A 16,999-nucleotide genomic window follows, 5' to 3' on the forward strand; every position below is an offset into this window, starting at 1 on the left:
TAGCTGTCTGGATTTACCCTGCAGAGATCTGAGGAGCAGTTAGTCATAGTCCTCATAAATCAAAAACAGAGTTTAGAATGCCAAAACAAGGAAAGCGGAAGGGGAGAGACAGCTTGCTGAAAATGAAGGACATCCGGCGGATCTTCCGGCGGCACCGGAGCAATCCTATAAATTAATTGATGTCAATGTGGGAGAGAACAGAGAAAATCATGAGAGGAGAGGGGAAACAAGCAAATGTGTTTTAGTAGGATTAAGCAACATGAATTTGTCGGCTGTATGGGCGGAGTTAGCAAAAGCTTTTGGCTGCACAGGTTCAAGGAAGGCTGCTCTCGTGTATCCTCGCCTATAGCTCCTCGATGCTCGGTCCTCGGGGTAGAAATAAGGGTTTTGAGACTGCCTTCATGGAAGAGGGCCAGAACAACTTCTGGTTGCGCCATGGACCAAGGAAGAAAGAGTTATCAAATAAGTAGTCTATATCAAGCCGGGAAATCCAGACCTAAAATCTGAAAGATTAAGGGTCTGGCACTGAGTAATGAAAATGGCCCATCTTGAGGTGCGGCACCAGGCATGCATTTGTAAATCCTGCTGCACACAATTGGATAACACTACTACCAATCACAACAATCCACGGGGTGACGTATCAGATTCCCAGTGGAGCTAACTGGTACATTAAACTCTTGCTGTATCTGGTCGCCGTCTTCTGTTCTGTTCTCTTCCTCTTTTACATAAAAAGCCAAGTCTAACTTGTTCATTGTAGCGGCCAAAGCTGTTTCAAACAACTGGTGTTCATCCATAGCCATCTTACAACGTTGTATTTTTTTTTTTTTATGTGATTGGTGCAGTTCGGCTACAAGATCATAGTTAATGAGCATCATTACTGATTGCCAGAGTGACCTGCTGAGCCAAGTCAAATTGTGCTCTTGCGAGAACTCTGGATTTCCAGGGTAGTCTATATCCTTGTCGTTCGACTTCTGGGATTTCTCCTGTGGCAAGAAATTGTGTTGGATGCATGCATTTCATCCGTTTCCTTCCGCTTTCTTTGTGTTGGAATTTTAAACTTTGGTGGATTGAAACTGAGTGAGACTAAAACACGAGGAAGGAAGGCAGGTGGAGGACTCGAGAAGGGAATTTAAGGTTTATGAGATGCAACCCCTTTAGGTGCATCTCATGTCACATATTTGATAGCTCCTTGACTCCTCGGTCAAACCGGAAGTTGTTCTGTCCCTCCTCTGTGATGGGTGTCTGAAAGCTCTTATTTCTGCCCAGAGGAGCGAGAATAGAGCATGGATCGTCAAGGAGCTATAGGCGAGGACACACATGAGTAGCGTCCCGGAAGCCGTGCAGCTGGAGGAGTTGCTAACTCGCAAAAACAGCTGTTGTATTCATCTGACGTTTCAGAGGAAATGACGTTTTATCTCTTTAAATCACATTTGCTCGTTTCCTCTTGCGCGATTTCCTCGCGTCTCTGCCATGCCTCCTCGGTGGAAGGGACTAAGACGTAAGGAAGGGAGGCAAGTGGAGGAGTCGAGGAGGCAATTTCAGCGACATGAGAAGCACCTCTCCCCCAAGCTTCCTCGGTAGGACAGCGATACAAATGAAGGAGATGCAGCCACGGTCTGTCTGTGTAACAGTTACACTCAGTTGCCAGTTTATTATGTACACTTACCAAACACTTCTGCAGCCTTCAGTCTAGTTTTAATAAAGGTTTTGTTGCAACTGTTAATAGAGTGGTTTAAACGAGATGTAGCCATAAGAAGGTAACTCAGTATACCGTAAAATTACCAGCTTCATTATGACACAACGTTGCTAATATCCAGTACAGGAAGTTCGGCTCTCTAGCATAAGCCAATCAAAGAAACCTAAGCAGCACTGAGCCTTAATTTTGGCGTGCAGTAACTTTCAACAGAAAAGACTCGACTATATGATTTCTGCTGACTATTAGCCACTCTTAGATAAAAGCATCCATTGACTGATTCACGATATACGCTTGAGTTGATGAACATGTTAACAATCTAGCTACGTTAGAGGCACATTCCGCTATTAACGGATGGTGTTATCAAGCTGTCATACTCATAAACAGTAAGGTTACGTGTCAACTCACCCATAGTGACCGCTCTCTGCAAACGTAAATGGCTGGTAAATATTAAATGCAATACCATCGCATGGTTTTAAATAGTCACAGTAACATATTAGCTACAGTTTCCAGGCGACATTTCAAACAGCCTCCATTATTTGGATGTAACTGGATGCGCATGCGCGGATGTTGTACACACTGCCCAGTCTTCTTCTTGTAGTAGACCACCTCAAGTTCCAGTGCATGACGCCACCTGCAGTGCGCAGGTGGAACGACAGAGGCGTTTTCAGCAGGAAGAGGATGGAGCATCAAATGTAGGCTATATTTACCTTCTTTTTTTTTACTCGCTAGCCTACTGAATGATTACTAAATAATGAATTAGTCCATTAACAGAAAATTAAAGTCTGCAAAAAAATCTGCAACAAAAAACAATCTAATTCCCAGCAAAAAAACAAATCACACCTCATAGATTTAACAATTGTTGGTTTCCTTAGTTTTGGATGATAGTAAACACACTGATCACCCACGATGCACCACAGAGTGCCACAGGAGGTCATTCCTGTCTGTGCCCATCAAACTATATAGTTCCTCCCTCTGAGTGTTACATGCTTAGAGTGTCACTCACAGCACGTATTTCCACTCCATCGCAATATCCTGGAAAATTATGTACAAAAATTACTTGGTAAAATATTTATCAGTTACAGTTCAATAGCTCTTATTTATTCACTTCTGCTACTTATATTCATACTGCACTTATTTAAGTTATTACCTTATTTATGTTGACACTGCAATTAAATTCAATTTTATTTAAAGTATCAAATCATAACTAGAGTTATCTCAAGACACTTTACAGATCTAAAACAGATCAGATCAGGTCTAAACCACAATCTGTAATTTACAAAGACCCAACAATCCAATAATTCCCCCAAAAGCAAGCATTTAGTGCAACATTGGCAAGGAAAAACTTTCTTTCAGGAAAAAACCTCAAGGCGTGAGGAAAACTTCTTGTTAGTGAGACACCTCGGACAGACCCAGGCTCTTGGTGGGCGGTGTCTGACGATGTTGGTTGGGGGAGTGATGAACAGTGGTAAATAGTAACAATAAAGATAATGGAACTTTTACTAGAAATAGCAGTTGTAGTTTATGGCATAGCAGGTCACTGCTGGGCCTAGCAGGGCACTTTGTATCCATTGTTTTAGAAACATAATCCTTTCAACATAATCTTACCTTTTAACCTAACCTCAACTTACTTCTACTTTTAATTTCTTATGTAGCTTTGTTACTTTAGATTCTTATAGACTTTGCTCTTTTCTTACTTATTTTTTACCTTGAATTTGACTGTGAGTAACTGCAACTAAACAATTTCCCTGAGGGGATCAGTAAAGTATTCTTACTCTGATTCTGATAAACTGAATCTCTTTGGGTTTGTTTCTGTAAATGGACAAAATAAGACATTTGAAGATGTCACCATGAGCTCTGGGGACGTACAGGCATTTTTGACATTATGTGACATTTACAAACCAAATTGGTGATTGAGAAAGTAATCCATACATTAATTGATGAAAATAATTGTTATTTGTAGACCTAATAATTATTTTAGCAGCAGCTGCTAATGATTGCATAACTAACAATGCAGTGTTTTTTCACTGTAGACAACGTTTGGTTTTGTCTTTCATCAAGTTGTGTCTTAGTACATTTTTTCTGCAAACAGAAAGGCTTGCTTTCCTGTTCACACCTTTGTCTCTCTAAATAATTGGAAACAGCATAGTAATCTTTCCCTGTGGTTAAAAAATCTCCTCTGACTAAACCTAATCCTAACCAACGAGTGATATTTCTGTAACTTAAACAAAACTGTATATATTAGTCCATGGAAAACTATAACCCTTGCCTGAATTAAAAATAAAAACATATTTAAAAATGTAAATGAATGTTTAAGAAATACTTCCGCTTTTTGCTTACCTTTCTGATATTCTGTTATGTTAAAGCTTGTGCTGTATTCTGACACACTGCCTAGTTAAAGCATCATTTCAGTCTGTTTTATGGGAAATAGAAAAGTGTTGCATATTTTATAATGTTATTTCAATATGGATTACAGAATCTTGAATAGTCCTCTAATCACAAATGTTGGAAGTGTACTGTCTACCCTTTATCAACACTGCTTTATGTTGTCATACAGGAATAACTATATGTCTTCCTCATCAAGCAGCTGTCCTTGTGTGGGAGTGGTCCAAAGCCCTGTTTGCTCTTGGAGGAGCTTTTATTTGAGAACATACATAAAAACTTTATGTTTGTTTCTGAGATATATCCACAGATAAGGCCAGTATGAATGTGTGTGATCAACAGCTGAAGTAATTAATAAGGTTTTGAATAATCTGTTAAAATATCTACAATAACAATTTGGTATTACTCGTGTTTAATTAATTGATTAAATGGTGTTTGAACAAATGCTTACTGTAAACGCAACAGAAACATATTGTCTTAAGTCTTTTTCTTAGATTTGGAAAGCTTGCAACTTGATATAATGCCAAGTTTTTGTGTATTAAGATAATACAGCAGGTAAAGGACGACCGTAATCAAGGATGTAGTACAGTCAGTTAGACATCCTGTCCATAAATGACCCATCCAATTTAGATAATGCAGTATGCTCTCTTATCACATTAAACCAAATATTCAAATTGGTTTTGTCATTGGTTAAAAGTGTCCAAGAGCTATTGTCTTTTTCATATTCAAGTTTATGAAATGCAGTTGATCAAAAAAGAATAATTCACCTCCTCGGACACCTCATTCTGTCTTATAGTATATTCTGACATTTACAAGATAATAGATTACAATTAAGTTGTAATCCTATCTCTGTAAAGAAATATTCAATGTCAACCAAATCTGGTCAAATTTGCAATACTTCTGGAAAACAATCATTAATAAATCCGGAATACCACATTTCAGTTGATGTTCTTGTCCTGTTAAATTGTTTATTGATAGCTTTGTGGGAAGAGGCGATTGGATAGTTACATTTTTTAGTGAGAGCAGCTCACACACTTATCAGAAACTGTGACACATATTGTGAATTTTAAATTAATTTTAAATTGTGGTTAAAAGAAAATTGAGTGTGTGACCATACGCTGTTATTCAAATAACCTGCATTGTGCTTTGTTTTATATTTTATGCATTTTTGCTGCCATTAAACCTGCCCAGGAACATCAGGTGAAAATAAGACAGGATTTTTTGATTGGCACATTTACAGAAATGTCTCATAATGTGCTGTTCCTGTAACTTTAAACTGTATAAATAAATAAATTCCAACATGTCCTTCATCATAATTAAAGAAATATAATTTATTCAGTCTGTAAACATAACATTATAGTATATAGTACAATAAAGTAAAATATTATAAAACCGTATGAATGATTGCTTTATAATGATTAAACATAATTTATGGTTTTACCAAACAAAAGTTAGAGGGGCTATACTCAAAATACTGAATACTGGGCTTGGATTGCCTCCACACCGCTCCCACAGACCATTTCTCAATTTGTGAAATACTCACGTTTATAGCTTGTACAAGAAATGTTTTGTTTTCTCTCAGTTCTCACAGATTTCATTGTGTGTATTCTTTAAGACTGACAAATGCATGTCCTTTGTTTCTTTTTATATTTTGGGGAAATGTAGCTACATTAAATATGGCTACACTATTTAATTTGTGTTCAAATTGTGTTGTAATAGAAAATCCACCGGCCTATCATATGTAAGCAGATGGCAGATAGGATGACGCAGGTTCTGTTTAAACCATTGTTATAGCACACAGTCAAGGTTTAAGGTCATTGTACGTTGACACCTCCATTAAGGTCATACTTACACATGAGATCTACACTTTCTTTGGTGCTCCAAGTGTCTCAGTGTATTTATTTATGCTCATCTAAATGTCATATTGTCAAATTTTCATTTTAACTAATATTATTATTTAAATACACAATAGTAATGCTTACTGAAAATGAGGTTTTGTCATTTTGCATTAACAATGGGGCCGTTCATACATATATTAGTAATCTGTAGCCTTGACAATGCTGCGTGCTCAAGCATATGCCAGCTGACATTGGGCGTGACAGGGTTGGGCAATATTAAAACCAATATAAAACCAATATTTTTATTTTCTGTTTAATCATACTATAACACACTTCTCCTATACCATGGCTTATAAGTTCTCATCACTAAATTAAATAGGTTACAATTTAATGAAAGTCACTGCATGATGTCCTTATCTTGGTGACACTGATTTATTACAAATTCCATCCAGAAGTGACTATTTATTGAAAAAAATATGTTTAATTAAGCATTGCGTTAGTTCATGTAGGAAACGAAAGTCATGCAACTGAAAAATAAAAGCACAGTTTTATAGTTTAAACTGTTTTATTGCAGCCCAATCCTCTAGGAATAAAAATTCTTAATTGAAGAGCATATTTGTTCAATCAAGCGATAAGAAGGATCTTGGAAAGATTATATTGGAGTTGTGAAAGGCATCATAGAGCCGTTCACATATTTGCCATGCCTTAGCAATAAATCTTCAGTTCCTACTCAGACAAAAGGCGTGAGCAAAAATAAAAGCGCATCACAATATAAAGGGCTGTCAAGTGCTGTCCGACTATTACCTCTGGTGACAGAAAGCCCACGGCGGCAACGATGAAGTGGAGATGCGTATGGTTGTGTTTCCTGGCTTTGTTCGTTGCAAGTGTCATTGATGTCCAAGCCAGACTGGGTAAGACTCAGATTTTTTTGGGATGCTGTAGAGCGTTTTTCAGAGCTGTGTGGATAGATCATTGTGCTTCATTTATACATACAAATGAATAATATATATTAATGTCTCCAATAGCAGTCTGTAGAGCATTTAGTAATTCAAACTGTCTTAAAAAACTCATCCAGTTGGCAACCATGTCAGCAGCATCTGTAGCACATGGGGCAGAGAGCACTTCAAGACATTTGATGGAGATGTGTACCAGTTCCCTGGTATGTGTGAGTACAACCTGGCCTCTGACTGCCACGAGTCCTACCAGGAGTTCTCCGTGCACATGAAGAGGAAAGACAAAGATGGAAACCCTACAGTCAGTCATGTGGTGGTCACCATCAACGACCTTTTGTTTTATCTCACCAAGAACATGGTCACTGTAAATAACATCCCGTAAGTAAAAAGCCATATGGCCTGTGTAAGCAACTGTACTTTTAACTTTTCTTTTCTATGATATTTGTGCATTATAATAAAACAAACCTTTTTTTCAGTGTCAAAATGCCATACTACAATGCAGGTGTGCAAGTGGAACAAAATGCTGTTTACATCAAGCTCCAATCTAAAGTCGGCATCACTGTCATGTGGAACGGTGACGATGCAGTCATGGTATGATACATCAGGAAAAAATATATCTACACTGCTTTCCTTAAAGTTGGTATAAGGCATATACACTACATGTTACTGTAATACATGAGCAATTAAGTTAAGTCTCCTTTTTTTGGATCTGACATTGGAACACATTTTTTCTTTAAATTAATGTAGAACAGACCGACAATGTAGAGACACAGTCATTTATATATTATTTGAATATTTGAATAAATTCCTATGGTTCCTGGGAAGAAATCAATTATACAGACCTGTCTTTCAGTCAATTAACTTTCTTGATTGAGTTATGCTTGACAACAAAAATATGACAGTAGCAGTAATGAAAATAAATATATCACAATCATAAAATTAATTCATGTCATTTAATGAGGCAATTAAAATTCACCAGCGTTTCTTTAAGTGTTATTTAAATTGTGAAAAAAAAAACTTATTTATTTAATATTGTAACCTCTTAGGTGGCTCTGGATACTGATTATGCAAATCGTACCTGTGGACTTTGTGGAGACTTCAATGGTGTTTCTGTCCAGAATGAGTTCATTCATAAAGGTATATATGGTTATTCACTTCATGTGTTAATGCATTTCTAGAATTACATACTGTTTCTTTAATTGTATGCCTATAACTATCAAATGTAGGTCGCAAAATCGGCCCCATTGAGTTTGGCAACAAACACAAAGTCCATCGTCCAAATGATGATTGTGAGGACCCCTATGAGGAGGAAGATGAATCACTGGAGGCTGTGCTGGATTCATGCACGGAGTTTGTGAGTTTATTTTCCACCTTGTGTTTGCAATAGTTGGTCATATACACAAGTTGCATTTGCAAATGAGTGTAACTTTGTCTCTCTTTTCCTTTTAGCAAACCACCTGCAACCAGATGCTGCGTTCAGAGCCCTGGAGCTCCTGCACCAAAGTGATCAACCCTGAACCTTATATCCAGGCCTGTGTGCAGGACATGTGTGGCTGCGCCAACAAAACGAATGACTTCTGTGTCTGCAGCACACTGTCAGAGTTCTCTCGGCAGTGTTCTCATGCGGGAGGGCAGCCTCCCAACTGGAGGACACCTCAGTTCTGTGGTAAACTTTTGTGTTCTTTTTTCTGTGGTAATGTTTCCTGTTCTATATTTTATACAGTATGGGGTGGAGAACACAGTTATGCACTGAAATCAGCTCAGTCAAAAGACAATATTTTGAATTGTTCTTTGAAGAAAAGTCACTGTGTTTCCATCTGAACATTATTACATTTTCTCATGCCTCTCTAGCATCTCTAGATGATTCATTAATTTCTATTTGGAAAAAAAGACATTTACAAGCTGCATAGAAGAAAGGCCAGATATGTCTACTTTTCTAACCTCAATCGTGATTGGTGTGATTTAAAATGTAGCAAAAAACAAATTAATGTTTTTCAAGCGACACAAGTAAAATAAGTATACAAAAAATATTTTGTTACACATAAGAAAAAAACCTAATGAGTTACACCCATGATTCACTAGTGAATTATTCAAATCAACTCACATCTACCTTGATGTACTTCAACTGTACCATATCTTTACAGCTAAACAGTGCCCGTTCAACATGGTTTATCAAGAGAGCGGTTCCCCTTGCATGGATACATGCACACTTCTGGACACTGGTTCACTGTGTGAGGACCACAAAATGGACGGTTGCTTCTGTCCTACTGGTTAGTGCGGTTTCAGTTTTCATTTCCCTTAAAGATTCATTCAGATTTCATCTTCACAGACTGTAAATGTTCATGTCACATGTGTCTTATTCAGGAACTGTATTTGATGATATTTCCATGAGAGGGTGTATTGCTCAATCTGAATGTCAGTGCAAACACAACAAAATCTATAACTCCGGTGAGGTCTACCGACAGGACAGAGAAGAATGGTATGTCAAATACTTCAACCATACAATACGTCATTTGATCTCCTTAATTGCGTATTTTTATTGTTATCTTAAATTTGTTGGGTTGTTTCAGTACATGTGTTGAGGGTAGGTGGGCTTGTGAGAGCCTTCAAACACCTGCTACATGTGCAGTTGAAGAGGGTTCACATGTAACTACCTTTGATGGAAAAACCTTCACCTTCCATGGAGACTGTTACTACACCCTAGCCAAAGTGGAAAGCAAGGTGAATGAGCCATAGCTTTGCACAATTAAATGGCAGAACATAAAAAAACATATATATACATATATATATTTATAACTTGTTTTTTGTCTGTTTAATTTTACCCACTCTGTATATTTCAGGATCATGCAAGTCCAAAGTTTACAATCCTGGTTCAGTTGGTGCCGTGTGCAAATCAAGAGTTTGACACTTGTCTAAAGAGCCTTAAAATCCTGCTGAACAATGACAGAAACAATGTAAGTTATAGTCAAGACATTTCTGTAGTAATTTATAGATCTACAGGGATATCTGCAACATTCAAATGATCGATCCCATTTTTATTCAGGTATTAATGTTCACTTCCGATGGCAAAGTGAAGCAGAACATGCAGACCATCAGTTTGCCATACCACTCAGGTGGGTCGGAAACTCCGGATGAAACTTTGTTGTTTTATTTGTTTATTTGTTTGTTTGTTGTTATTTACATTAGCAAATGATCTGACTTTTTTGTATTTTTCTTGATCTAAAGGTGATATCAACATATTTCACGCTTCATCCTTTCACATCTTGCTCCAGACCAGTTTTGGTTTGCAAATTCAGATCCAGCATGTGCCAGTCATGCAAGTCTATGTCAGCCTGGAACAAAGCTACAGAGCTAAGACACGTGGTAAGTTTCCCATTTCTCATACCATAAAACATTGGCATTATCAAAACATATGTCAGAATACGGCGCATTTACAATAACAAATACATGAAACACCCACAACACTAATACTGTGCATTATTGTATTTGGTTACATCAATAACAAAAGAAAAATTCAATATCCATGGCCTTTTCCCTCACTGTCTTCCCACCATCCCAGAATCCCTTTAAACAAAAAAACCTAATCAACCTACATAAAATAGATGACTAAATGAGTAAATCATGTAAATGGTGGGTGGATATGCAGTATTATAGAACCCTTGTATCTCCGACCCTCTTTTGCTCTCTACATGATTAAAACTGTGGAATCTCAACTATAATACCGAACTGCAAACCCTCAATTCACAGTGACAATGTCTGCCTTTTCTCATATCATTTCATCTTAATTTAAGTATATTAACCAAATTCCTAATCCTATCATTACAGTGATTGGCACCATTAATTTTCCTATTTGTAGTTTCAGCCAATTGTTTGTTATTTGTCTATAAGTGCTGATAAAATTATTCTTCAATTCTTTAATATTTTGATTTCTTAAGGCTTATGTGGGAACTACAACATGGTCCTGTCAGATGACATGAAGACTCCTCAGGGGATGGTGGAGGGAACAGCAGCAACCTTCAGTAACTCATGGAAGGCTAACCTAATGTGCCCAGACAGAGAGGAAAGACTTGAGGACCCCTGTTCCCTTAGTGTGGAAAATGGTAAAAAATAAATAAATAAAAGAACTGGTTTATTATTATGTAAATTTTGATCTTGTGTGTTTATTTTCTATGCATTTCTTAGATTGATGCTTAGCTTTAAACAATTGTTTCGAGTCGGCAAGTATGTTGTGTTTTAGGCAATTAGACAGTTCAACATAATTGTAAACAAAAAAAATAAACACATATTGTTTCTCCAGAATGGTACGCTAAACACTGGTGCGCTTTGCTGCTGAGTCCAGACAGTACTTTTGCACAATGCCATTCAGTGGTAGATCCTGAGATGTACTACAAGGTACTACGAAACCTTTCTGTTTGTCTTTCATTGAATCACATTTTGATGAGACTATAATTCCCTAAAAGTATTTGCTGTCATCTGCAGAGATGTACGTATGCCAGTTGTAACTGTGAGAAGAGTCAGGACTGCCTGTGTGCCGTCTTCTCCTCCTATGTTCGGGCTTGTGCATCAAAGGGAGAGATCTTGACAGACTGGAGAGAGAATGTGTGCGGTAAGGATTTCTTTCATTATGTTGTGGTTAAGTTAAGTGATCATTTCTGGAGTTTGATGAACATCTGTCCTTTCATTAGTTAGTCCTAAAGCTATAGTAAGTAGCTATCCTCTCATTGTGCACCAAACAGATAAATACACAAAAAGCTGCCCAGCATCTCAGATCTTCTCTTACAAGCATCAGAGATGCCAGTTGACTTGCAAATCACTGGGCACAGTACAGCCAAGTTGCACTTCTGACTTCTTGCCTGTGGATGGCTGCTCCTGCTCCGAGGGTCTCTACCTAAATGAAAACGGAATCTGTGTCCCCATGGAAAAATGTCCTTGCTACCATAACGAAGTCTACATTAAGTCAGGAAAGTCTATCAACATCAAAGACGAGCACTGGTAAGCCAATGGGTTTGCAACATAGTGACTTAATTTATCCAAGACTAAGGATTTAGCATGGTTGTAATTCCTGCTGTATATATAAATAAATTGTTAGTTTTCAAGTGCCTTTGTGTTAAGATTAATTAATCTTATATCTTTGGTGTCTCTTTCTAGTGTATGTACCAATGGAATGCTTCATTGCCATTCTTGGAGAGTGCGCTCATCAAGTACGTTTTGAGTTTTTTTTTTTTTTTACCACAACACAAGCACTTGGTTGATTCTGGTTGATATTTAATATGTATATTGAGCAGTTTCTCTTCTGTTACAGCATGCCATTTTCCAAAAGTGTTTTTCAACTGCTCCGCTGCAAGCACCGGAGCGCTAGGACTGCACTGTACTCGAACTTGTTTAAATCTGGACAGCAATGATTGTGTGAGCTCTTAGTCTCAAATAACTGGAGATCATATGTATTTAATGGTGAACATAACGTTACGTGAAAAAAGTTATACTGTGTATAGTTACATTAGTTTCTAGAGAGTTTTGAACAGTGATTTTCAATAGTGTCAGTATTGTTTTCTCATTTTCTATCACTGTGATCTTTTTAATTATCCAGGAGTCCACAGAGTGTGAATCTGGCTGTCGGTGTCCAGCTGGCCTACTAGAAGATGGCAAAGGTTCCTGTGTGAAAGAAAACGAATGTCCTTGTCAGCATGATGGGCATATGTATGCCCCTGGATCACAAATCCCTGACCAATGCAACATCTGGTATGATCTTGTTTTTAATCAGACGTATGATATACTGTAGCATAAATATTATCATATTTTCTTGCATTTTTCATTTCATTGAGTTGCATTCAAAACACGGTATTAAATGTAACCTTTTCTGCTCTAGTACCTGCAAAAGTGGAAGCTGGGAGTGCAGTAAGAATAAATGCCTACAGACTTGCATTATTTATGGTAGTGGTCACTACAATACATTCGATCAGCGAACATATGGCTTTCAAGGACATTGTTCCTATGTTGCTGTTAAGGTAAGCAAAGCATGTCAAAATCATCCAAATGTCAGGCTCTGTCTGCAACCACACCCATCTTCACTCAATCACTACTGCCTATATAATGGACACTTATTCGATAGTGAGCAGTAAATTGTGATTACATCACTTACATACTAGTCATCTTTTTGCATCCCCACTGACAGCTGTTAAGTCATTTTTGCGTTAAGATCTCTGACAGACAGATAACATGGAAGACGATAAATATGGTGCACTGTTTAGGAAAAAGGAAGTGATTTCCAACAAAGCCAACAGTTATGCTTCACTTGTTATGTTCTATAAGGTTTCATCTCTGAAAGTCACAGATATGACATTTATAAAATTCTAACTTACTTGCTAAGTTAGATACTTGGGTTGAAAGACAGTCAATATTTGTTATGTTTACCTAGATACGCTTTAAGATGACTGCTTGTCATAATAACAAACAATAATAACAAATGCCGATAACTATAGGATCTTACTCTCCTGGGTATCAACTACACTAATATTTCATGTTCTAGCTTTTCTTTAACAATCTTAAAGTATTGTGGACTACTAAAGTCCAAGCTGAAGTTGGATTTGACCAGTGGTCTCTACTATAATGGAAACATGCAAAATATTAAGTTAATTTCTTTCTCTCTCTCTCGCTCACTCATCACTCTCACTCGCACTCTGCACCTAAACCTCTCTCTCTTCTCTCGACTCACTCTCATCTCTCTCGTGTCTTCTTCTCTCTCTCCTCGTCGTCTCATCCGTCTTGACAAATGTGGCAATAAAACAGTACAGGACAATTTTGGAGTAATCACAGAAAATGTACCATGTGGAACTACAGGCACCACATGCTCCAAAACTGTTAGAATCCAGCTTGGGGTAAGACATCATACCAACACCAGATATGCATTTTGTGCCTAAAATATTGAACACAATCAAATAGCATATATCAAAACTGCAGTTTTTAAAGTTACAATGAAAGCAACAAAAATCTCCTTAACATTACAGCGAATGGAAATCAAATTATCAAAGGGTAATTATGACGAGGTGGACCTGGGACATGGTGCTGAGATTCAGTACAGAATAAGGAAGGTTGGCTTGTATGTGGTGGTAGAATCTGCCATTGGTCTGACGGTGATGTGGGATGGCAAAACAACTGTTCGCATCATCCTGGAACCACAGCACAGCGTGAGTCACATTCATTGTTTAAATAATGATGACTGTTACAGTAAGAGTGTAGATCTAGAGTTTTAAAATGATGTTTTATTTATGTCATCTGTATTCTATCTCTCTTTACGTCTTATTCTTACATCACTTTAAAGCTTTGAGACAACAATTTTATTGGTGTGTACAGTATATTGAAATTGGTGAAAAATTATTCAATCATAACATATGAAGTGAATACATTGTTTTTCAACATTATGTATGGATAAAAATGCCTATTAAATGCTTTTCTCATAACACTAAAGAGTACTGTATTTATGTAAAATAAGTCACTGACTCCATTTGTTTGGCTATACAGGGAGAGGTATGCGGCCTGTGTGGAAATTTTGATGGTGATGGACAGAATGACTTCACCACTCAGGGTCAGCTGGTAGTGAGCAATCCGTTAGAATTTGCAAACAGCTGGAAAGTGTCAAGCGAGTGCCCAGATGTGGAAATTAATGCTGACCCTTGTGGAGCAAGACCCAATCGACTTCACTGGGCACAAAAGATGTGCAGCATTATAATTGGAAAAACATTCAAAGAGTGCCACAATAAGGTAAGGATACATTTGTTTCTAATTTATCAGTATTTTAAAAGTTTGAGGGTAGAAAAAAATGAACGTTTTTAAAAATCTATCATGTATATTGATAACTTAACAGGTAGCCCCCCTTCCATTTTATGACAACTGTGTAAGAGACTCATGTGCCTGTGACTCTGGAGGAGACTGCGAGTGTTTCTGCTCAGCAGTTGCAGCTTATGCTCAAGCTTGTAATGAGGCTTCTGTCTGTGTTGCATGGAGAACTCCAGAAATCTGTCGTAAGTAAACAACTATTTTACCTTCAGAATAAACTGAAGTTTTTCAGCCTTTTCTGGTGCTTTGTTTTTAGATCCCAAAATGCTTATGACCCAAGCATTTAGTGATTTAGAAATTTGTCAAGTTTGCATAAGTAGGGTTTTCTATTTATTTATTTATGGACAGGACATTTAATATAGCAATCTGATTATTTGTAGTATTATATATATAATATGTGAATGAACACAAAGCTATGATAAGAGTGTGTTACAGTGACTGTATTGGCATCTGTGCATGCTTCAAGAAGAGTATATTTTTAAAGACTGCAATGACTTATATAAAGTACACAATGCCTTTGAATGAGTGATAAGCAGGAGGCGTTGAAGTTTGAGGTCTCTTTCATGGAATGACACATCTATGTTTTATTTATTTAAAGCATAAAATACCTTGTCTGTTTTCTTCCTAGCTGTCTTTTGTGATTACTACAACAGCCCAGATGAATGCAAATGGCACTACAACCCTTGCCACAAACCTTGCTACAAGACCTGTTTGAATCCAGAAGAAAAATGTAGCAAACCTTTACCCAACCTGGAAGGTAAGAGATTAACTCACAATGTCTCACCTTACCACAGATTACTGTACTGGTTAAAACCAATTTGGCACCCTTTAAGTTTCAATATAAAAAAACAGATTTAAAGGCCATCTGACCAGCTTCAGTGTCCAACATTAAATAAATCCATATGAATAGCAATGCTTTTACTGTTAAAATTATATTATGTTTTCATTCTGTTACTTGTACAGGCTGTTACCCTGTATGCCCTGAAGATAAACCCATATTTGATGAGGAGACCGGGATGTGTGTGGAGGAATGTTCAGGTTGCTTTTACAACAACACTAGATACGAGGAAGATGAAGTTATTTACAATGTAACTGACAATTTGGGAATGTGTTACTATGCAATTTGCAAGAATTCAACAGTGATACATGAAAATAAACCTTGCTCTAGTACAACTGTCCCAACAACTATTGCCACCACTACACCCGTAACAACACCAACTGAACCTACTACTACAACAACTGAAGAGCCAACTACAACCATAAAATCTACAACCCTACCAACTGAACCTACTACTACTACAACCAAAGAGCCAACCACAACCACAAGATCTACAACCCCACCAACTGAACCTACTACTACCACAACCAAGACGCCAACCACAACCCCAATCTACCCCACCCCCAACTGATACCTACTCTACAACAACTGAAGAGCCAACCACAACACAAGATCTCCAACCCCAACAACTGAACCACTACTACCACAACAAGACCAACCACACCTACACATCTACAACCCCACCACCGAACCTACTACTACACACTGAGAGCCACCACAACCATAAAATCTACAACCCCACCAACTGAACCTACTACTACCACAACCAAAGAGCCAACCACAACTACACAATCTACAACCCCAGCAACTGAGCCTACAACTACAACAACTGAAGAGCCAACCACAACCACAAAATCTACAACCCTACCAACTGAACCTACCACAACTAAAGAGCCAACCACAACCAAACAATCTACAACCCCACCCACTAAACCTACTACCACTACAACTCAAGAGCCAACCACAACCATAAAACCTACAACACCATGTTTAATAAAGTGTGACTGGTCAGAGTGGTATGATGTTTATAAACCAGGAAAGGATCAAAGTGACTGGGAAACATATGAGAACATCATAAATAGTGGTAAACAAATGTGTGAAAATCCCACAGAAATTGATTGTAGATCAACAGATAATCCTGGCATAGGCTTCAATGATTTTGTGAGTCAAACTGGCCAGGTTGTTACTTGTGATGTGGGATATGGTTTAATATGTAAAAAAGAGGACCAGATCAGACCTCCATTTAAGTGTTTCAACTATAAAATCAGAGTATGTTGTGAGGTAGAGATATGTCCAACCACAACCCATTCAACTCCATTAACTACACCTCACACAACAACTGAAAAGCCAACTACAAAATCTACAACCCCACCAACTGAACCTACTACTACTACAACTAAAGAGCCGACCACAACCACAAAATCTACAACCCCACCAACCAAACCTACTACTACAACAACTG

At 37.7% G+C, this 16,999-nt stretch overlaps 2 protein-coding genes and 1 long non-coding RNA gene across 3 annotated transcripts in view; 2 read left to right on the forward strand and 1 right to left on the reverse strand.

Annotated features, from left to right (window-relative positions):
* saal1 (serum amyloid A-like 1) overlaps nt 1–2,287 on the reverse strand; it is a 10,882-nt gene extending 8,595 nt beyond the window's left edge. The window contains exon 1 of the mRNA XM_032524053.1: nt 2,102–2,287. Within this exon, the coding sequence (XP_032379944.1) occupies nt 2,102–2,159 (58 nt within the window). The 5' untranslated portion in view covers nt 2,160–2,287. The remainder of the gene's footprint in view (nt 1–2,101) is intronic.
* LOC116694353 (uncharacterized) lies at nt 834–3,237 on the forward strand. Its single transcript, XR_004333127.1, has 3 exons — nt 834–944; nt 1,497–1,498; nt 3,227–3,237. It is a non-coding gene; the product is annotated as an uncharacterized LOC116694353 (long non-coding RNA).
* Nucleotides 3,238–6,707: 3,470 nt separating this feature from the next.
* On the forward strand, nt 6,708–16,108 carry muc2.1 (mucin 2.1). The gene is made up of 26 exons (XM_032524628.1): nt 6,708–6,824; nt 6,989–7,244; nt 7,343–7,457; nt 7,913–8,003; nt 8,093–8,220; nt 8,316–8,532; nt 9,011–9,136; nt 9,231–9,345; nt 9,437–9,587; nt 9,707–9,820; nt 9,910–9,979; nt 10,092–10,229; nt 10,802–10,966; nt 11,164–11,258; nt 11,346–11,472; nt 11,603–11,858; nt 12,015–12,067; nt 12,169–12,272; nt 12,454–12,605; nt 12,733–12,871; nt 13,631–13,741; nt 13,871–14,050; nt 14,385–14,624; nt 14,728–14,884; nt 15,328–15,456; nt 15,663–16,108. Exons 1-26 carry the CDS (start codon nt 6,749–6,751, stop codon nt 16,106–16,108), a joined length of 3,951 nt encoding a protein of 1,316 aa, XP_032380519.1. The 5' UTR covers nt 6,708–6,748.
* The last annotated feature ends 891 nt before the right edge of the window (nt 16,109–16,999 follow it).

The sequence above is a fragment of the Etheostoma spectabile genome, chromosome 8 (genome assembly GCF_008692095.1).
Source record: "Etheostoma spectabile isolate EspeVRDwgs_2016 chromosome 8, UIUC_Espe_1.0, whole genome shotgun sequence".
Lineage (NCBI taxonomy): Eukaryota > Metazoa > Chordata > Actinopteri > Perciformes > Percidae > Etheostoma > Etheostoma spectabile.

Excerpts from the sequence above, each read along its gene's own strand:
- muc2.1 (XM_032524628.1), top strand. The coding sequence starts at position 6,749 with ATGAAGTGGAGATGCGTATGGTTGTGTTTCCTGGCTTTGTTCGTTGCA. Across the intron at positions 11,473-11,602 it reads CTGGAGAGAGAATGTGTGCG|ATAAATACACAAAAAGCTGC; the intron begins GTAAGGATTTCT and ends TGCACCAAACAG. Across the intron at positions 11,859-12,014 it reads AACATCAAAGACGAGCACTG|TGTATGTACCAATGGAATGC; the intron begins GTAAGCCAATGG and ends GTCTCTTTCTAG.